At 36.4% G+C, this 23,932-nt stretch overlaps 1 protein-coding gene across 2 annotated transcripts in view; it reads right to left on the reverse strand.

Annotated features, from left to right (window-relative positions):
• ZNF148 (zinc finger protein 148) overlaps positions 1–23,932 on the reverse strand; it is a 136,221-nt gene that overhangs the window by 30,274 nt on the left and 82,015 nt on the right. For both annotated transcript variants that reach the window (XM_090266102.1, XM_090266111.1), the window contains exon 5: positions 6,137–6,262. In XM_090266102.1, the coding sequence (XP_090122228.1) occupies positions 6,137–6,262 (126 nt within the window). The remainder of the gene's footprint in view (positions 1–6,136; positions 6,263–23,932) is intronic.

A 23,932-nucleotide genomic window follows, 5' to 3' on the forward strand; every position in this document is an offset into this window, starting at 1 on the left:
ACTTGACCTAGATAACATTCCCCAACTTGATTAGCCTCTTCTACAGACATGATTAAATGTATTCTGGCATCTTTCAAGAATGAAATCTACCTTAAGATGACTAGGCTTTGCCATCTGACAATGGCTCAGAAAGCAATTATTGATTAAAACCCATAGCAGCTAAAGATGATCTAACAGTATAGAACTTCACATCACAAGCCTATCTGGAAGGGAGCCACATTTATATGGATATTCTAAGCTCTGATGTTTTTACTTAAAGTCTATCACATTACTTTTGTTACATTTCTTGTACAGATCCCCAATCTAACATGACACAATGGTGAAAACATACTAAAAATATTCATAATGGGAAAATTCAAGATTTGGGAAAGATGCTGGGGGAGAGTGGAGTCCTCTAATCATAATACATTAAAACTCTCTGATAAATTTTAAGTTGGTTTTAACAAATTTAAAACAAACAACACAATGATTTATAAATGTAAAATAAGTTTCTCTTGCTCTTCATACAAAAGGGCAGAAAGAGTTTAATGAAAAATCAGAAGTACAAATTTTTAAACCAAGCTTCAGAAAATACAAAATAACTCGATTGATTATGCCTCATAGTTCTAAAACTCCAGACACAAAAACTATTCATCTAGAGACTCCAGACCTGTGTTAAAAACAACCCACAACCACTCTCTGTCTCATTACATGTAACATGTCAAAACATTTTAAAAATAATTTTTGTTGTTATTCTCAGACCCTGTCTGCCATACAATATTTCTGGTCCTTTCATCTTCCTAAGACTTCCCTAAAAAGACAGACCCAAAGTATTTTCTTATATAAAATATATTTAGACTAGGCCTAATCTTTCATCTAGCAACTAAAGAGACATGTAAATACTTAAATAATACCTTTAAAATGTAATACAGTATAAATGAATTTAACTATCTCAAACAGAAAGCAAAAGAGCTTAATTAAACTCAGTAAAAATTTGATCCATACTTACAAACACCTAAAACATACTACCAAGTAACACTCTACTAGAAGATAATAGTCAGTTTTAGTCAGTATTTCAGAATACATTACACTGAATAGTACCAGAAAAACATGACAATAAAATACCAAAGAAAATGTAGACCATATATATATGTTTTGTTTTTAGACTTGAAATAAATTTCTCATAGATCAGCAGTGATCCCAAAATAACATAATCACTATCACAAATCACTTTAGAAATTAATTTTTTCCTCCAAACCTGGTATGGTTCTTTAATGAAGAACCTAATTTATTAATGAAAAAAGCCCAGAAAGTATCACATAAATTGCTCCAAAAAACATTAACTTCAAGAAAGGAGGGAGATATTTCAGAAAACATGAAAAATAAAATGCCAGTAATTATAAAAAAACATATTAGGTGTAACTAGTAACTAAAGAAATTAAATTTAAACTATACTGAGATGCCCATCTTAAGCTACAAAAAAAGCAAAGTCTCATACTCCTGGCTGACAAGTTCGTGGACAGACTTTCCTTAGATCACTGCAGGTAGCAACTGGTACAATTTTTCTGGAAGGAGTACATTACCAAGAAACCTTTTTAGAAGTTCATGCCCTTTGACTCAGTAGTGCCCAAATATCTATATACAGGTTGGTGCAAAAGTGTTGTCCAACTCTTTTAAAAGAAAGTTTTAGATAGTATTTATTAAATTTGCATCTCTTCTTACAATTTTTTGATGTCACAGTGACTAATTTATACCTTATTTTTTCAGATTATCAAAGTATTGTTCATAATATCTGCAATATTTGCACCCATATTCATCCCATCTAAAGACCACATTAGAAATGTTTTACTCTATGAGTTTCATAAAGGTGCCAATGCAAGTACAGCAGCAAAGTCTATTCAGAGCGCTTATGGGGACGATGCAGTGACTGAAAGAAGTTGCAGGAGGTGGTTTTCCCGTTTCCAAAGTAGGGATTTGAGTTTGAAAAACGAGCCAAAAGAGGGTTGTCCAAAAAACTTGATTCCAAAGCATTGGAAGCTGTTGTCACAGAAAATCCCACCATTACCTCTAGGGAACTTGCAGAACAATTTAATGTAGCCCATACAACCATGCTATGGCAACTGGAAAGGACTGGAAAGGTTTCAGTAGTTGGAAAATGGGTAGCACACAAACTGTCTCCAGAGAATCTGCAACAGCGTGTTGCTTGCTGTGAATCATTGCATTCGCGACACCATCAGGCACCATTTTTAGGTAGGGATGTTACAGGTGCTGAGAAGTGGCTCCTTTACCATAAAGTTAAACACCACTGATCGTGGATCAGTCGAGGAGGAAGAAGAGTTCAACAAACAAGAGGAGGACTTCATCCTAAGAAGATCACGTTGAGTGTACGGTGGGATATGGAAGGAGTAGTCCATTACGAACTGTTAGACAACAATCAAACAATTACTGCTTATCTTTACTGTGAACAACTTCATTGTTTGAAAGCACCTTTGAACCAAAAGCAACCCTCCTTAGTTGACAGAAACAGTGTCATCTTCCATCACAATAATGCTCATCCTCACACAGCTTGACTCCCCAAAAATTTCTTGAAGGAGCTTAGCTGGGAAATATTGCTTCATCCTCCATATTCTCCTGACCTTGCTCCTTCTGATTATCACTTGTTTTGGGGACTACAGAACCATTTTGATGGTCTTAGGTTGACATCAAGAGAAGAGGTTATAAATGAGTTGGATACATATTTTGCTTCAAAACCTATTTTACAAGTATGGCATTTATAAGCTAGTTGACAGATGGAATGAGGTTCTAGAAAGCAAAGGAGGTTATGTTAACAAATAAATATTTTCATAATCATGGGCTTTTTCATTTTTAAAATAGACCTTGAAATCGGACATTATTTTTGCACCAACCTTATATTTTAAATGCAGCATGATTTAAAATGAAGGCAAAGAGAATACAACTTTCCAACAAGAAAGCAATCATTGAATATGCAATATATCAAAAGAATATTATGCAGCTAATACCTTTATAAAAACCATGAATTACTTTACATGTAAAAACAGCTTACATACACTTCAAGTGTTAAAAATCTGGAAACCCTATTTATTGACAAATTTGAAGACTGAGGGAATATGGCAGAAAATTAAGGCAGTTATCTCTAGAAAACATGACTATGGGTTATTTTAGTCTCTATTTTTCAATCTCTTCTATAACAGGCATATTTGTGTAAGCCAAAAACAGTGGTATGTTGATAAATGTTTAACAACAGGTTAAGAATTCAGGCCACTGGGAAGAGTCTACTGATTTCCATAGTAAAAATAGTTTCACTATAGCTACTGCTAAGCTACCAATGTTCTTAGCACTGGCTTGCAACATTACTGCAATCTTTTTTTAAAGTATATTTTACTGATTATGCTATTACAATTGTGCCAATTTTTCCCTCTTTGCCCCCTGCACCCAGTACCATCCTCCCTCCAGCAATAACCCCCTTAGTTCATGTTCATGGGTCGTGCATGTAAGCTCTTTGACTTCTCCATTTCCTATACTATTCTTAACTTCTGCTTGTCTACTTTGTTCCTGCCAATTATGCTCCTTGATCCCTGCACCATTTCCCCCATTATCCCCCTGCCCCCTCCCAGCCAATAACCCTCCAAATGATTTCCATATCTATGATTCTGTTCCTGTTCTAGTTGCTTGCTTAGCTTGTTTTTGTTTTTTTGATTCAGTTGTTGATAGTTGTGAGTTTGTTGTCATTTTACTGTTCATACTTTTGATCTTTTTCTTAAATAAGTCCCTTTAGTATTTCATATAATAATGGCTTGGGATGGTGAACTCCTCCTTTAGCTTTACTTGTCTAGGAAGCACTTTATCTGTCCTTCCATTCTAAATGATAGCTTTGCTGGATAATCTTAGTTGTAGGTCCTTGCTTTTAACCACTTTGAATATTTCTTGCCAGTCCCTTCTTTTGAGACATCAGCTGACAGTCTTACGGGAACTCTTTTCTAGGTAACTCTCTGCTTTTCTCTTGCTGCTTTCAAGATTCTCTACCTTTAGCCTTTGGCATTTTAATTATGATGTATCCTGGTGTGGTCCTTTTTGGGTCTAGCTTGTTTGGGACTCTCTATGCTTTCTGAACTTGTGTATCTACTTCCTTCACCAAATTAGGGAAGTTTTCTTTCATTATTTTTTCAAGTAAGTTTTCAATTTCTTGCCCTTCCTATTCTCCTTCTGGCATCCCTATGATTCAAATGTTCATACTTTTGGAGCTGTCTCAGAGTCTTTTTATTCTCTCCTCATTTTTTTGAGTTCTTATTTCTTCATTCTGTTCTGGTTGAATGTTTATTTCTTCCTTACGTTCCAAACTGTTCATTTGTATCCCAGCTTCCTTCCACTGTTGGTTTTCTGTGGATTTTTCTTTATTTCACTTAGTGTAGCCTTCAGTTCTTCCCTTATGCTTCTGCCATACTCAGTGAGTTCTCTAAGCATCCTTATCACCAGTGTTTTAAATTCTGCATCTGATAGGTTGGCTATCTCTGCTTGATTTAGTTCTTTCTCTGGAATTTTGATCTGTTCTTTGCAGTATTTCTTTGTCTTCTCAATTTGGCAGTCTCCCTGTGTTTGTTTCTGTGTATTCAGTAGAACTGCTTTGACTCCCTATCTTAGTGCACCTGTTAAGACTTATGGGATGGAGCCTTAGCTATTCACCAGGGCGGGGCAACCAGCTTCACAGCTTGTGGCTCTGTATGTGGGGAGGGGTCAGAGAGGGGACAATGCCACTGCCTGGCTGCTGGAGGCTTGTTCAGTGCTAACTGTTACCCTGGTTGTGGTTCTCAGAGTGCGTGTGTTTGCATGTGTTCTAGGACCATGTGGTCCCTTTAAACGGACTCTCCTGAGAGACCAGCAGTTTCTTCAGCCACCCCAAACCCCAATGGTTTTTACAGCCAGAAGTTATGAGGCTTTATCCTCCTGGTGCTGGAACCCAGGGCTGCGTGGTCTGGCCTGGGGCTGGCATTGCTCTCGATCCACCACACGTGAATGTGGGACCACTCATTCTGATGGCCGCCGCTGCTGCCACCTCACCACCACCTCATCGCCACACCATGTCCTCTCCGCCCAGCTCACTTGCTCTGCCCCTCCCACCTGTCTAGATGAATATGGCTTCTTAAATCCTTGGTTGTCAGACTTCCACACAGTTTGATTTTCTGGCAGTTCTGGGTGTTTTTTATTTTGAGGGTAGAAGTGATCCTTCTCATGGTTGTGCAAGGAGGAGAAGCCTGTCTATGTAGGCCTCCATCTTGACCGGAAGGCTCCCAAATTCCTGCAATCTTAGCAATCAGCTCTGGCAAGCCAGTACCAGCTGGCTCCAACACACAACTGCGTCCCAAAGTATACAAAATATATTAAAGTGATAATTATAATTTAAACCACAAATGCAAAAACATTTTGCTATCGAAATAAAAGGTCATGTTATATAATTTTTTTTTAAAAGCCTTCTTCATTATATGAGGGGAAAAAAACAAGTGTTCACAGACTCCATAGGAATACAAATAGTCAATTATCATTGTACTGAAGAAGGGAGGGGGAAAAAGCAGGCAATTCCTAATAATGTTTACTGGGTGACTTGTTTATTTACTTATCCATTCATTCACCCAGAAGGTATTTATTGAGAATCTATTGTATTATGCCTACTATTTCAAGCTCTTGGGATATAGCTGTGAATAATATAAGTCCCTGCCCTCGTAGAGCTTGCATTCTATTCTAATACAGGTATTCCACAACCTTTTCCTGATGAATAACTGGTACTGAATTTTCCTAAAACCATAATATTAAAATAAGTAAAGTTAATATGAATGAAAAGCCAGGCACTCACTGCATACCATCTGTCAGTTTTTAAAGAGAAGAGAGACACAGGGAAAGAAAAGTTTGTTTTTAGAAAAAAGACATGGTAAAAGAGAAGTGAAAAAGTTAAAAGCAATGGCCCACCACCTCCATGCAGGCATGCATCCCTTCCTCCTCATGAAGCTGAGACAACATTCCAACTGGACTAAGCCATGTGATACTTTTTACATCTGCCTTATTGTCCAGTCACATTCCTACCTACAAGATTAATCAACAGTTTGGGATTAGTAGGTTATGGACCACCACCTTAATATTCTCTTACTTTTGCAGGAGAACGTTGTTTCCGTTTCTTCTTTTTCTGTAAGTCTACTGGCTCTCTGATTTGTTTTTTGTCTCTCATCAGTTGCTCAGATACATCATTAAAAGTAATTTCCTGCTTTACACTTATCTGTTAAAAAAATAAATAAAAACAGTTTTAGAAAAAGTCCATTATGACAAAAAGCCATTGCATGTCTAATCCTTTGCTCCTTTGCTAACCATACAGTATGTGGCTCCCATGAGAATGTGTGTGTGCAAGTAAACAGTGTGTTGAAGAATTCATTAATAGGCAACTGAAAAAAAAAGAATCAAGAGTACATAAACTGAGGAATAAAAGAAGATTTTATAAACATTTACCTGGTAAAAAAGATTAAAGAAGTCACAGGAAAAGAGGATTATAAGACCTACCAGAATAAAGCAGAAGTCAAGACAGTAACATCAATTTCACTCCCACAGTTAAGGAAAGTGATGCTAAAGTTAAAAGCCCAGGAAGAAAAAGTTAAATTCCAAAAATCAATAAAATATTGGGAGATAAAAGGAGTATTTACACTTCACAATGGGCTTTCTCTCAATTTACAAAATATCAGGAAAACAACACAAAATTCTAAAAGCTAATCACATCAGAAGAAAGGTAAGACAAACAAAGAAATTTAATTACCTTTAAGCACAACACTTCTGACAATATTTTGGCCAGTATTTTCCAGGCTTCTCCAACAAACCATCACCAAATATGTTTACGGAATTGTATATGGTTTTAGGCTATCTGCCATGTACAAGACATGATGCTAACTACACAATAAATACAGAAATACTACAAAAACATTAAGATGTCAACAGTATTACCTATCTTCAGATCTCAGTTCTCACAGATATGAAGTTGTTTGTCCTAAAAAAAGAATACACCAATATTCTAAGGCCACTAATGGTAGTGTCAATTCTTTTGAGGACCTGATGATGCTCTGTCATCCACCCCTCACTGCTACATACTCAATCTTTGAAATAAAAACACAAGAATCTTAAAACTAAGAAACTTTCAACTCAACAAGCTATGAAATATATTAAAAATATTTGACCCTGGCACCATGTGAGGACACAAGAAAAAGTATGCAACCTAGAAGAGGGCCCTCACCCTACCAGGCCGGAACCCTGATCTCAGACTTCCAGCCTCCAGAACTGTGAGAAATAAATTGATGTTGTTTATAAGCTTAGAAAAAAAATCCTTGATGATAATCCAGGAAGTAAAATGTGCTAATGACTACATTTTTAAAAAATACACTAAAACAGATGCAAAAGATTATAAACTTCTTACAGATCCATAGTGTAAAGCTGGAAGACACAGCTGTGTGGAAGGGGTTCATGAAGAAAATGCAACATAAGCCCGGGATTTTGGACTAACAAAATAAAGAATTGAAAGCTTTCATAAATTCCTGGAGTGTAGACAGTATGAGAATGGCAAATCAAGAAGAATCATGGCACAAAAATATGACTTAAATGATTATTCAGCTAATAATTCCACCATTTATAAAATAGTACTTAGTGACCATTCTTTATGGCTTCTTTGGTATCATTATTTGGAACATCTAGGCATGTTACCATCTGAAGTGATGGTAACTACAAGTGACATACTTGGGCTGTGTAAAAGAGAAGGAGAAATGATAGCAGACAATCTAAGTATCTGTGGAACTGCTCTGTCCCATTTCGCAATGGCACTAAAGTAGTTCCAACATGTCTGTCAGCTTACAAATTGCAAAGAAACAATGAAAATGTAGCATGCGACATTAAGAAACTCTTTTTAGCAAAAGTGTCAAGTGGAGTGTAAGACAAATTCACAAATAAGTTCTGTAATTAGCAGTTATTCACGAACCAAAAAAGGAGCCTTTATATGCAGTGAAAAGGATTAATATATGTATCTGAACCTTTTAGTTATTTCCAAGTATACAGAAAGTGCTCATACTACTACTCGTATTTTCAGATATAAAGAATGCTTTTAACATTGTGAAAACACAGACCCAAACCTAGAAATATCAATGGATCAAAGTATTAGGCACACAGACAGTTACATTTTTAGAATGCTCCAATAGGCTTATCACTTATAAATGGAATCAAGCAATCTCCTCTAAATATAAACAACCACACACTAAAGTATATGGTCTAGCCTAAAGTGCTTAGAAAAGATGTTCGTAAATCCAAAAACATAAAGCAATAGGTGTAATAATAAGACAGCTAGGAAAAATGAGTTGCAAAAAGTCTGGGGAAACTTAAGTCTGCTTTAGTCCAAAGACCAGATATAATCTATAAAAACATGAAAAAATAAGCATAACGAAAGATAATAATTCATCCCTAAATCATCCACTCTTTCCTTGAGAACTGTCTTTAAAAGAAAAATCAAGTCCTCGGTGTTACTTTTAACCTAAATAAACAAATATAATTAATCAAGCAAGCATCGACAGATGCATGGCATTTGAAAAGATTGGTTTGCAGGGTTAGTGAAACATTTACTAAAGTATCATGAAAACCAATAAACTAGGAAGTAGGTTAAATTTGGTAAAAAACAAAACAAAAATAAAACCTCTTATTTCTTCCCCATCACTTAAATTTTACTATTTTAACTAGTCCCATGTGAAACCTCATTCTTATGTTTGAGAAGTGAATTTCAATGAAGCTCTCACACTACCAAACCAGAAATACCATTATCAATCACCCTATTCATACTTCTTTCGTAAGATTTGAGTAAACCCAGACTTAAAATTTTTTTATTTATTGATTGATTTTTGTGTGTGTGTGTGTGGGGAGACATTAAGTGGGAGAAGAGAAAAACATCTATTTGTTTTCGCTTATTTACGCATTCATTGGTTGATTCTTGTATGTGCCCTGACCAGGAATCAAACCTGCAACCTTGGCATAAGGGGATGACACTCTAACCAGCTGAGCTAACCAGTCAGGGCAACCCACTTGAAACCTATATAATTTTATTAGACAATGTAACCTCAGTAAGTTTAATATTTTAAAAAACTATCCTACTTTTATATTTAATTCAGATACATATACATTATTTTGATATGTGGAAATAAAATATTCCTCTTCAGTATTTCCCATAATAGCTTTCACTCACTTACTCAACTGCTATTAAGTTCCGACTATGTAAAAATTGAGTCTAAAATAATACAACAAAAGCTTTAAATTTACTGAGATTCTAATATATGTAGAGCACAATTCTAGGTACTGAGAACACATTCTAAATACAAGGTCTCCTTCACAAACAAACCAAAAGAAACCCTACTGAACAGAAGATATTCACCAACGACACATCCAATAAGGGGCTAATACCCCTTACTTTTAAGAAACTCTTACAACTCCATATCCCCTTATTTTTAAAGAACTTATTTAGAAAGAACTCATATGACTCAATACCCACGCCAAAAAAAAAAAAAAAAAAAAAATCCAATTTAAAAGGGGGCAGAGGATCTAAATAGACACTTCTCCATAGACATGAAAAGATGCTCAACATCACAAATCATCAGAGAAATGCGAATTAAAACCACAATGAGGTATCACTTCACATCTGTCAGAATATCCATCATCAACAAATCAACAAACAAGTGCTGGCAAGGACATGGAGAAAAGGGGACCCTAGTGCACTGTTGGTGGGAATGCAGACTAGTGCAGGCACTGTGGAAAGCAGTATGGAGGGGCCCCAAAAAATTCAAAATAAAACTGCCTTAAGACCCAATGATCTTAGTTCTGAGTATACTGTATATCCAAAGAAACCCAAAACATTAATTTGAAAGGATATATGCACCCCTATATTCACTGAAGCATTATTTACATTAGCCAAGATATGGAAGCAGCCGAGTGGATAAAAGTGCAGTGGTACATATAAACAAAGGGATATTTACCCAGCCATGAGAAGAATACAATCTTACCATTTATGACAGTATGGAAAGATCTAGAGAGTATTATGCTAAGTGAAATAAGTCAGGCAGAGAAAGACAAATACCATATAATTCCACTTATATGTGGGATCAAAAGAACACAATAAAAGAACAAACAAAACAGAAACAGACTCACAGATAGAGCTCACACTGATGGTTACCAGAGGAGAGGGGAATTGGGAGGCTGGGTAAAAAAGGTAAAGGGATTAAGAAGTAAAGATTGGTAGTTACAAAATAATCAATGGGGATGTAAAGGACAGCATAGAAAATATAGTCAATAATATTGTAATAACTATGTATGGTGCCAGGTGGGTAACTGAAATACCAGATCAGCTGTAAAGTATATGATTACCTAACCACTACACTGCACACCTGAAACTAACATAAAATGAACTAAATGTATACTGTAATTAAAAAATAAATTTAAAATAAACAAACAAATGGTCTCCTTTTCAAAGATCTTAAAATGTAGATGGGGGTCAATCTCTGCTCGGAGTTAGCCCACTCCCATGTTTTGTGGAGTGTACTATCACTTAACAAATCTGCTCTGTCTTTCTGCTATTAAAAACAAATGTACGTAGATGGGGAATTTTGATGCACTACCAAACAAACAAACAAACAAATTCAAGATAGCACATGTTGGGCTCAACCTAAAAGAATGGAACACGGTGTAAGGGCAGGAATGAAAGTGAGAAATTAATGAGATTTGACATAACTGCAAATGGCTTCATGGATAGAGTACAAGACTTAAGCAGAACTGTAACTTTATCATATGTATCCCTCACTTAATTTTTTTCTTCCAAACCTGCTACTTTTCTTCTTTCTTCCAGACTTAAAATGTTAATAAGTGAAACAACAATGTAAATGTACCTAAAATAATGTTGCCAGACCTAGTATGCAATGAATAAATATTTGATTTGGTTTGCAAATTTTGGTCTACCCAACTTCCCCATAAGAAGGTGACTCCTTAGGATGAACCATTTTGAACTTGTCCTTCTCTTCATTGTCAATATATTACCATCCAGAGCCAGCAGCAACCAACTCATTTCAATTAACCTTATCTACTTTGCTGCTTTAAGGCATTATCATCTCCCCAATATGTTCTTCCACACATAAATTAATATAAAACTGTTTTCTTCTAATTTCCCCAGTAAGGGATCTATAATAGCTCTTGTTACCCATGGTATCAGTTATACAGTATTCCCTCGCTTATCATGGTTATTACGTTCCAGACCCCCTGCGAAGTAGGACCCTTACATTTATTCTACACTCTTAAGTCTACGTAACTTGAACGACATACGTATACAGTACTGCAAAATCCCGTGATAATAGTGAAAAATCCGTGATAAATAATTAAATATAATATTGTTTAAAATCCTGCGATACAGAGAGCCTGCAATAAGTGAACTGCGATATAGCGAGGGACTACTACTGTATTCTCCCCAGCTCAGCTTTCAATATTCTTTATGATGTACTTTACAGAAAAGATCTAGGCCACTTGACAGAAGTAACTGTCCTTAACCAATTCTCTGCTCCATTTCTGTAGCCATATGTTCCTTTCAATTTTAATTTTTGGTATTCTCATTCATTTTCTTGTCCGTATATGAGTAAAAAAGAAGGCATCCTTGTGCTTTCCTCTCTACTTTGTGCTATGATTCCATTCCCAAGGCTCTGCTGCTTCTTTGACACTCTAAAATAATCTCATACTCCACAGCTACTTCTCTGCCTAAAAGCACCCTTAAATTTCCCCCTGTAAAATAAATTCTTCCAACAACTTCCTTTTTATGGCCAAACTTTTTGAAAGAATAGTCTATAGTAAGCATATAGACAAAACAACTGCCCCCAAATTTAGAAATAGTTATTCTGAGAGTAAAAGTAGTACACAGCCAAATAAAAAGCATGTGTTGAACTATCGCAAGAAATTTGTTCCAAAATACTGCCTAGGAAACAAGTTGAATCAAGGTGACCACAAGTATAACAAGTGTTCAAATGTAAAAAGAAAGATGTAATACAATTGGCTGTACTGCAAACACACTATCTAAAGAAAGATATTTGTGTGTGTGTGTGTGTCCGTCCGTGTCCCCAAATTGGCTTTTGCAAGAACAGTTACATGTAATTAGTCGACAGAAAGATTTCTAATTCAACGCTCACCAACCCACAGAAAGGGCAGGGGAGGAAGCAGCACATGATGGACAGGCCTTTGTGTGAACCGTGAACCATAACCCTCCCTTCTGTATAACCTATGATTGCATGCAAAATTTTGAAAAGAGCTACATTTGCCAGTGTTTGAGAAAGTTTACAGCCATCTTTCAATATTGAAAAGGTTAAGGGATCTACAGTTCACAACAGTCTACTTTCCTATGACATTTTTCACTATAAATTTGCATTTGTCTTGTATATCAGCATCTTATAATTTAGATAACTTTAAGATGAAGTAGATAAAGTGATCAAGTTATTCTACCTGAAATAGTGCTGCCCACCCCAATCCTACCCATCCTACCTGGAAATTCTATTCTTTCAACTTCCATAACATCATAATTTAAGTTCTCTCCTGTTCCTCATGGTAGTTGTCTGGATATCTCCTTCTACTAATATATGAATCTTTATTTTCTAGAGTTTCAGTAAATTTATACCAGTGGTTCTCAAAGTGTGGTCCATGAGACCAAAAATACTTTCATAATAACACCTGCTTTTTTCACTTTCCTCTCACAAGCGTATAGTGCCATTTTCCAGAACTAACAAACATGTGTTTTCACCACAGACTAAATGAATTAGCAAATTTGAGAATCCAGTTATCTTTGAATAAGCTCCGACAATAAACAGATCTGTAAAATTATGAAAAAAAAAATTCTCAGTTTTTTTAGAAAATAGGGTTACATTTCATTAAAAATGTTATATGTTAACATGAGGACCTATTATTTATAAATTACAAATAAATTTTTAAATTTATCAGTTTTAATTTCTAAAATAGTAAATACTGATATATAACAAACATAAGCAGAAGCTGTTAGGAATCCTATTTTGCAGAGTAGAGAGCAAAAATTTTGAGAACTGCTGATCTAGATACTTAACTATACTCTGCATTCCCTGCCTCTTCTCCATTCAATCTCATTCATACAGATGCCTAGGCCCCACCAACATATTATAATAAAATTAATGTAGATGTGTGTGCATATGTGGGTTAGCAGACATACATGTATTTCCTAGTTCTGTCTGCTGAGATTACTAATGAGCAATGACATCCAACATACCTAGTACCCAGAACTTAAGTTTCTAAAGACCATTATCCAAATGAAAGAACTGGGGCTCCTTGAAGCGACTGATTCCAGAGCTGGGGCAGAGGAAAATATAAGATGACCATGAATCACCTTGTAGTGCCACAAGTCAAAGTGCCTGAAAAAGGGTCAGCACATATCAAAGGATACAAAAGCCAATACAGAAGCTCTCCTAATGGGCAAAACTGGAACAATCTGAGCAACAAAATAAATAATGGCAGTATTAGGTTATAACTCATAGAATAATATGAATAGCCATACTGATATAAATTGAAAAAAATGGGAGAAAGCTAAAATTAACAAAAAAATAGAATGAAGAAAATACAAAATCATAATTAGGCAAACATATTAATAAGAGAGCTGGCAGGAGCTACCAATGGATGCTAAAATCAGTAAGTAAAACTATCTCCTCCAAAATACAATTACAATGGTGACTTTACAGTGGGGAACACTGACAGATATCACCTTAACAAAGAATCGAGGTCAACATCACTAGTAATAAGATATACATCCACATTTTGTAGTCCTTGATATGATGCACTGAAAACACAGCATCACTTCTATGGGACTGTCAAAAATGCAGAGCTCAATCTAATCATGAGAAAACATCAAAGTCAAACTGAGAAATTCTAAAAAAGTAACTGACTAATATTCATCAAGTGTCAAGGTCATAAAAGGGAAGACTGAGCAACTGCCACAGAATAAAGGAGACTTAAGAAGATAGAACAAGCCACTGTAATCAAAACAGTATGGTACTGGCATAAGAACAGACATATAGATCAGTGGAACAGAATAGAGAGTCCAGAAATAAACCCAGGCCTCTATGGTCAACTAATCTTTGATAAAGGAGGAAGGAACATAAAATGGAGTGAGAAGAGCCTCTTTAACAAATGGTGCTGGGAGAACTGGATAGGGACCTGCAAAAAAATGAAACTAGACCACCAACTTACACCACACACGAGAATAAACTCAAGATAGATCAAAGACTTAAATGTAAGCCGTGACACCATAAAAGTCCTAGAGGAAAACATAGGCAAGAAAATATCAGATATCTCACGTAACAATCTCTTCACGGATACATCTCCTAAAGCAAGAGAAATAAAGGAAAAAATAAATAAATGGGATTACATCAAACTGAAGAGTTTCTGCTCAGCAAAAGAAAACATCAGCAAAATGAAAAGGAAACCAACCATATGGGAAAACATATTTGCCAATGACATCACAGACAGGGGACTGATTTCCAAAATATATAAAGAGCTGATACGACTCAACATCAAGAAAACAAACAACCCAATTAAAAAATGGGCAAGGGACCTGAACAAACACTTCTCCGAAGAGGACATACAGAAGGTCCATAGACACATGAAAAAATGCTCAACATCATTAGCCATCAGGGAGATGCAAATAAAAACCACAATGAGATACCACCTTACACCAGTCAGAATGGCCATCATCAACAAATCAACAAGCAACAAGTGCTGGCGAGGATGTGGAGAAACGGGAACCCTACTGCACTGTTGGTGGGAATGCAGACTGGTGCAGCCACTATGGAGAACAGTATGGAATTACCTCAAAAGATTAAAAATGGAACTGCCTTTTGAACCAGCGACTCCACTACTAGGATTATACCCGAAGAATCTTGAAACACCAATTCAAAAGAACTTATGCACTCCTATGTTCATAGCAGCACTGTTTACAATAGCTAAGTGCTGGAAACAACCTAAGTGCCCATCTGTAGATGAGTGGATCAAAAAACTGTGGTACATTTACACAATGGAATACTATGTAGCAGAAAGAAAGAAGGAACTCCTACCATTTGCAACAACATGGATGGAACTAGAGAGAATTATGCTTAGTGAAATAAGTCAGGCAAAGAAAGAAAAATACCATATGATATCACCTAATACAGGAAACTAAAGAACAACACAAACAAAGGAACTAAATAGAACAAAGAGCAGAATAGCAGTCAATAGGGGGGAGGGGAGAGGGAGAGAAGGGGGATAAGTAAGGGAAGGGTTTAATTAAAGAGCCTGTATAAAAGACTCATGGACATAGACAACGGGGAGGGATATGATTGCGGGAGAGGGGGTGGGCTGGGTGGGGGAGAGAAATTGGGGGAAAAGGGGACAACTGTAATTGAAAAACCAAAATTAAAAAAAAAAAAAAAAAAAAAAAAAGAAGATAGAACAACTAAACACAATGTGGGACTCTGAATTGAATCCTGGAATAGAAAAAGGACACTAGGGGAAAAACAAATATAAATAAGGTCTATAAAACTATTAGTTAATTGCATTTTACCAATATAAAGTTCCTGGTTTTGATAAGTAATGATATAGCAGAATAAGCTTTGATATTATAGAAAGCTGGGTGATGGGTTAAATGAGTTCTTTACTACTTCTGCAACCTTTTTATAGATCTAAAATTATTTGAAAATAAGATGTTAAAAAAAACTCTGAACTTTGATTTTTTCTAACTACAAAAATACTTAATATCCCAAACCTATCAAATTCTATACATTAAATATGTGCAGATTTTTGTGCATCAAATATAAACTCAATAAAGCTCTTCTTAAAAAATACCATTTATATGGTGTTCTACAAATTTGAGATTCCCCCTCTTCAACCTAATAAACCAAACCTTATCTAACATTTACTATGTGTCAGGCACTGTCCTAGGTGCTAGAAGACAATGGTTAGGGAAGTTGGGGGGTGAGGTATGTGGTCTCCAGCCTGTACTCTATTGTATTAAATTGTACAATAATGCTATGAGGTTAGTTATTTTCATCCCATCCTAAAAATAAGAAAAATAAGGCCCACAAAATTAAGTTACTTGTCTAAAATCCCATTAAGAGGGGAAACCAAAATTTAAACAAATCTTCCAAATCCAATAACTCAGATCTTACTACTGCAATCTGTGAATTATTTATCTGATGTTATCAATAAGAAAACTAAAATTTCAGAGTTAGTGTCTTACCCAAGCTACTAAATTTCAAAATTTGGACTTAAATCAAGATCTTATATCTTTTAATCCAGCATTAGTAATAACAATCCAGTTATAGTAATAACTACCTCTTAATAAATCTAAATTACTCAAACTTATTTTAAAATGATTTTTGCATGAATTTTTATTTTTCCATATATGCATGAACTATAGTTTTATACTGCCAGAGTGTGCAAAGAATTGCTAGAGGTTCTCTAACATCTACTACTAAAGGAAAAGAAAATAATTTAAAAAATAAAGTGGACAAAACACCAATAATATTTATGTGAAGCATAAGACTGGAGTTTCAATCCCACAATTACAATTACTATCTGGGTAAACTTGGCTTCCAGAAGTAGCAGGCAAAAATGCAATCTAATTCCAAATAGCAATAGTAGCAGTGAGGCTAATCAATTAAATGTTAATCATTTGGAAATTTTTTCACTTGTAAGATGGAGGAAATAATCCTCATGGAATTTCTGTACATAAAGCACCAACTACCATACACAGCAGTATATAGTAAATTCTTTTTTTAAATAATTTATTTATTGTTTATTTATTTTTAGAGAAAGGGGAAAAGAGAAAGAGAGGGAGACAAGCATCACTATGTGGTTGCCTCTCACTTGCACCCCCAACTGGGGACCTTACGTGCAACCCAGTAATGTGCCCAGACTGGGCATCGAACCAGCGACACTTGGCTTGCAGGCCGATGCTCAATCGACGAGCCACAGCAGCCAGGGCTTAGTAAATTCTTGATGCTACTTATTATCATTTCTTTCTTGTCTATTAGTTAGCAGCAGTAGTAATATCCAACTCATACACGTCAAAATATCAAATGAGATTATATGAACAGTACCTTGAAAACATTCAAATTCTACAGATATTTAGTTATTGTTATCCAATTACAGATGTATAATTCCTTTGCTAAAAATAATCTTTCCCTTTCACATCAGAACCTCCACCCAAACTCCTCCTTTCGATATGCTCTATTTCCCCAGTCTCCTAAAGACAACTTTTCTTTTTCTTCGCCACTTCCAACCTCAAACCAACTCCAATTGTTTTCCTTATCATATATAAATCTAGAAATTATAGCTCACATTTCCTAATCTACATCATTTATAAAATATTGAGTTGGGAGTTTCATACTCTACCAAAGGGAGAATTGGTCAATTTTTGTGGGCTACAAATTGGCCAGTATATACTAAGAGTCTTAAAAAAAATCTATACTAAAGAAATAATCACATGACAACAATGTCTACATATAACATCACAATATTACTTATATGACAATAAAAAAGGTACGAACAGTCTAATAAGTCTAGTATTCAATAAAAAAATGAAGTAAATTACAGTACAGCTATGACATTACAGTTAGAAATCTTACTTTTGAATAGTAATGACATAGTGAAATACGCATGCTTTAAGGTTAAGTGATACATAAATGACTTGTATGTAGATATACTTGTACAATTTTATACACACAAATACATATGCATGCAAAAAATTTATACAAATACACAAATATATATACAGAAAAACAAAAAGAAATACTAAAATGCTAACAATTAAATGTTAGTAGTTAGTATCCTAGAGTAGTAAAATCACAGAAATTTTTACCTTCTCTATAGTTTTAAAATTTTTTATTTTCCTCAAAAAGTGTGATCCTTCATAATTTTCAAAAGGTATTAAGTCCACTTAATATAAATTCCTAGCATTAATCAAAGAAAAAACCTATTTATCATCTTAATATATTAAGTTGTTCTAAAAACTGAAACATTAAGCCACAAAGTAAAACTGAAAAAAATTCTATGGATGAATGGGGGGGAAAAGCCATCAAATAAATATAGATCCCTATCTCACATCAGCAAAAATCAATTCCAACAGCCGTTCACCAAAATGGGAGAGGAAAACAGAAAGAAGCTTTGAGAACAAAGGAAAATATCTTCGTGACCTTGGAGTAGGCAGAGAATTCTTAAACAGGATACACAATACACCAACCAAAAGAAAAAATTTAAAAATTAAACTTTATTAACATTAACTTCTGTTTACCAAGAGTAAAAAAAGGCAAATCCTTTCTCTCTCTCTCTTTCAACCTTGGCGTATCAAGGCGATGCTCTAACCAACTGAGCTAGCCAGCCAGGGTAAAACATGATATTTTTATTGCTCCTGATTTATAAAATCCTTACATTGAAGTGATATCATCGTCGTCGGCAGCCGTCCGTCTCGAGAGACGATGGTGTAGCTTCTTAAGAGTCTATCTGCACCCGAGAATGGCTGTGCAGTCCGACTCGGGAGTGACACGGTATCTGTCTCCTCCCGTGTTGAATCCACATCTTGCGATGACGCTGGAGTGTCCTCTCCAGTGAAGCTGAAGCTACAGAGCCTGGGCAGGGTGATATGGAGGGTCTGCTGTTGCCCATGCAGCAGACCCCCCCTCTCTTCGCAGCTGAAGGGTCCAAGGGAAAGACGGAGTCAATACAGCTTGGCTTCAGGTGCGCCGCAGGAGTTGCCGGTGTTGACTACAACGTCAAACCGCCTTAGGGACTCCAGCTCCGGATTTTCTGTCGGGGTTTACTCCCTTAGCCTTTCCCCTGAAGAGGTATGCCGCAAGGCAGCGGAGGTTTTTTGGAGTCAGAGTTTTCCTTCTCTGATGTGCCCTGACTGGAAGATCGAACCAGCGACACTTAGCTCGCAGGCCGACGCTCAATCCACTGAGCCAAACCAGCCAGGATTGAAGTGATATAAGCCAATAGTTTTCTAGAAAAAAAAATGTGGCATATATCATTATGCATTGCAATTAGTTCCATTTTATCAATAAAGATATGTCTTTACTCTTCAACATGCTTGCCATCAAACTAGAAATATAAAGACCATAAAGGGTTATGATTTCACAATTCCTCTCGAATGGATAAGAATAAAAAGAATAAATCAAATATTTTTTCAAATTTCTGAAATAAATTTAATTTTTGAATTGAGAAGCATTCTAACACAGTGCTATCCAATAAAACTTTCAGCAATAATAAAAACATTATTTATCTTTGCTTTTCACTAGAGAAGGCACTAACCACATGTGACTACTGAGCACTTGAAATGTTGCTAAAACTAAAAACTGAAATATTAATTTTATTAAATTTTATTTCAAGTTCCTAACGTATTAGAAAACACAACTCTAGTGAATAAACTACAGACATTCAAAAATTGACCTGTAGAATGCTGTTGAAAATGTAGAATCACTGAATGCGAGAGGACTGATTTAGAGTAGTAAGGTAAAGAGAAATTCTGAAAATGAGTAGTTGCAGCAAATGAAAAACTTACTTCAGCTGTTAAAAACACTAGGGAGTTTGTTTACACAGGCTACAGAACCTAAACTGTTAACAATTTAAGAAAACTCAAAACTCAATTTTTTGTTTTGAATTAATAAAAACATTAATATGAAATAAAGCTCTTTGTGACTTCCAAAAGAATGAGAAAATAAAAGAAGAAAACCATTAATATATTCAGTATCTATTTATAAAAGGCTTTAGCACACAATCCAGAAATGATCAAAGACCTGGTAGCTTATATTTTCACACTTTTGGGGACTTGGGCCATGTTGTTCTAGATCAAAATCCACTCTTTAATTCAACAATGTATATTAATGATCCCAAGACATACCCTGCACCATTCTGCCCTCTGAGCAGGAATGCATAAGTAAGAAGGAATATCATTTCTCATGCCTATTATGTTCTTACATGAAGCAATGTTACACACAAATCCTAAATTCTGCCCATCTGATATATATCAACTCTTCATAATTCATTCTCAGAATCAACTCAAATTAATCACTATCAGAAGGAACAGGATTCAATTATGGATTATCCATAAATATGGAATAACAAGCAGACATTTAAGAAATATCAGAAAAATAAGAGTGTTGACAAAAATACAAAACATGCTGGTAAGTAAAAAGAATGGATAAAAAGCAACATGGCCCTGGCTAGCAGCTCAGTTTGAGTGTCATCCTGTATACCAAAAAGGTTGTGGGTTCGATCCCCACTCAGGGCGCATACAGGAGGAAATCAACTGATGTTTCTCTCTCTCTCTCTTCCCCTTTCTCTAAAACCAATAAAACATATCCTCGGGTGAGGATTAAAACAAACAAAAAAACATGATCCTATGCATGTTATGCATATCAAAAAAGCATAGAAGTACATCTATCAAAATGTTAGTAGTGACTATATCTGGTGGTAGGAGTATGACAGAGTATGTATCCTGGATGATATGTACATCTATAAACTACGCATGAATGTTCATACTAGCTTTATTTGTAATAGCCAAAATGTGAAAACAACTAAAATGTCCTTCAATAACCGAATGGTTATAATGTGGTTCATCCATACCATGGAATATCACTCTGTAATAAAAAGGAACAAATCATTAATACACACAACAACTCAGATGGCTCTCAAGGGCATTCTGCTAAGTGAAAAAAGTCAACCTCAAAATACTATATGATTCCACTGACACAACATTCTCAAAATGACTAAGTTATAGAGATCAAAATTAGAGATAAGTCAGCTAGGGATAAGGAATGGTGCGGCAGTTGGGGGGGGGGTCATTACAAAGGGATAGCACAAGGAAGACCTTTGCTATGATAGATTAGCTCTATATCTTGATTATAGTGGTGGTTACACACACTCACATATGTGATGAAGTATGTAACACTGGACATGCTGTAGCAATGTCAATTTCCTGATTATGAGACTACTATAGTTAAATAAAATGTAACCCTGATGGAAAGTGGGTGAAGAGTACATTGGATCTCAATAGCATTTTATCCACTTACACTTTATAAACCACTCACTCCCAAAGTCATAAACTGGAGCAGAACATGGCATCAGATCCCAGACAAGATAAAGAGGGCATCTTCATGGCAGGGAGAAGGTTCTCTTCATACAAGACCAACTTAACATGAGGTGTGAAGAGCCAAAGGAGCATAAGGGTCCATACTATGAATGAAGGACAACCTGGAACAAGGTTCAGAAGCTAAGTAAGATGAGGAAGGTATCAAAAGAGTGGGCATGGATCAGCACAGTGCATAAAGAGAGCCAGCTACATGCAAGGAGAGAAAGGCAACTACAAAGGGGACGGAGGTGGAATGCTCTGCCATGGAGTATAGGAGCCTGGGTAGTGAAGAGGACATGTATGTGGGAAGAGAGCAGTGGGGGCCAAGTCATGTAAGTAAATATATTAAAGATATCAGGACTTCTGGCCAAGATGGAGGCAGAGGTAGACACATTTTGCCAACTTGCACTACCACAGGAAGGATTATATCTACCTCAAAACAAAAAACAACCAGAACTGCCAGAAATTCGAATTGCATATAAAGACGCAATACTCATCCAGACAGGTAGGAGGGGCAGAGATGGGGAGCCAAGGTGGAGGGAGGACGCAGTGCGAAGAAGGGAGAAAGTGGCAGCGGCGGTGGAAAGAGCAGTCACACATCATAAAAGCCAGGAGGGACACCTGGGGAGCAATCCCAGTCCCAGGCCAGACCAAGAAGCTCATGGGTCCAGCGCCAAGAAAATAAAGCCTCATTGCTTCTGGCTACAAAAATCAGTGGGGGTTGGGGTGGTGAAAGAAACTGCTGGTCTCTCAGCAGAGTCCATTTAAAGGACTCCGACAGTCCTAGAATGACACAAACCCACCTACTCTGGGAACCATCACCAGAGCAGCCGGTAGAGGGGCGCCAGTAGCATATGGGAAGCAGGTGAAATGACTGGAAAAGGGGTGAGGGCCAAACAGGTTGCATCGTTACCACTCTGATCCCTCCCCCACATACAGCACCACAACAAGGTGAAACATGTTGCCCAGCACTGACAAATACCTAAGGCTCCACCCCTTACAACGTAACAACAGGTGCCGCAATTCTACCTAAGACACAGAGGCAAACACAGGAGGCTGTCAAGTTGAGGAGACATAGAGAAGTATCACCCAAAAGAGGGAGCAGATCAAGGCTCCAGAGCGAGAAATACGCAAGGAGGAGCTAGCCACCCTAACAGATGAAGAGTTCAAAATGCTGGTGATAAAGATGCTCACAGTAATGACTGAGTACAGCAAATGCATAGGGAAGAAGTAAAGGCTATAATAAATTAAATGAAGAAAAATCCTCATGAAATGAATAGTGAAGGGAAGAAAGCCAGGGTTCAAGTCAACAATTTGGAGCATAAGGAAGAAAAAAACAGTCAACCAGTACAGAATTAGGAAACAAGAACTGAAAAAAATGAGGAGAGGCTTAGGAACCTCTGGGACAACTTTAAATGTGCCAACAACCGAATCATAAGGGTGCCAGAAGGAGAAGAGGAAGGGCAAGAAACTGAAAAATTTATTTGAAAAAATAATGAGGGAAAACTTCTCTAATTTGGTGAAAGATGTAGACATACAAGTCCAGGAAGCACAGAGAGGCCCCAAACAAGACCAAAACAAAGAGGACCACACCAAGACACATCATAATTAAAATGCTAAAGGTTAAAGATAAAATAATCCAAAAAGCAGCAAGAGAAAAGAAGAGAGTTACCTACAAAGGAGTCCCCATAAGAGTGTCAGCTGACTTCTCAAAGGAAACTGCAGGCTAGAAGGGATTGGCAAAGAAGTATTCAAAGTGAGGAAAAGCAAGGACCTACAATCTAGATTACTGTATCTAGCAAAGCTATCATTTAGAATAGAAGGGCAGATAAAGTGCTTCCCAGACAAGGTAAAGCTAAAGGAGTTCATCATCACCAAACCCTTATTATGTGAAATGTTAAAGGGACTTATTTAAGAAAAAGAATATGAAAACTATGAACGTTAAAATGGCAACAAATTCACAACTATCAACAATTGAATCTAAAAAACAAACTAAGCAAACAACCAGAGCAGGTGCAGAACCACAGATATTGAGATCATTTGGACGGTTACCAGCTGGGAAGGGGAAAGGGGGAAAAGAGGGGGAAAGATGCAGGCTTTAAAAAGTACAAATTGGCAGGTACAGAATAGACAGGGGGATGTTAAGAACAGTACAAAATGGAGAAGCCAAAGAACTTATATGCATGACCCACGGACATGAACTACGGCGGGGGTGGGGAGATGCTGTGATTGCCAAAAGGAATGTGGGTTACTGGGTGGAGAGGGGGACAATGGGGAAAAAATTGGGACAACTGTAAGAGCATAGAAGAGATACACACACACACACACAGCAGTCCCTCTCTATATCACGATTCACTTATTGTGGCCTCACTGTCTCACTGGATTTTAACAAATATTATATTTAATTATTGCAGGTTTTTCGCTATATCGTGGGATTTTGCAGTACTGTATACGTATGTTGTTAAAGTCACATAGATTTAAGAGCGTAGAATATGTTTAAGAACATAAGTAGTGTTTATAAAAGTGTGGAAAAGGTTAATAAGGGAGTGCGAAAGGTTAATAAAGGACTGGGAACGGTTTATAAGTGTGTGGGAAGGGTTTATAAAGCCTTAAAATATATACATACTAGAATAAATGTAAGGTTCCTACTTTACGGATTTTCACCTATCGCGGGGGAGTCTAGAATGTAATACCCACGATAAGTGAGAGAATACTCTGTGTGCGTGTGTG

This window comes from Furipterus horrens, unplaced genomic scaffold (genome assembly GCF_987537825.1).
Source record: "Furipterus horrens unplaced genomic scaffold, mFurHor1.1.pri manual_scaffold_1, whole genome shotgun sequence".
NCBI lineage: Eukaryota > Metazoa > Chordata > Mammalia > Chiroptera > Furipteridae > Furipterus > Furipterus horrens.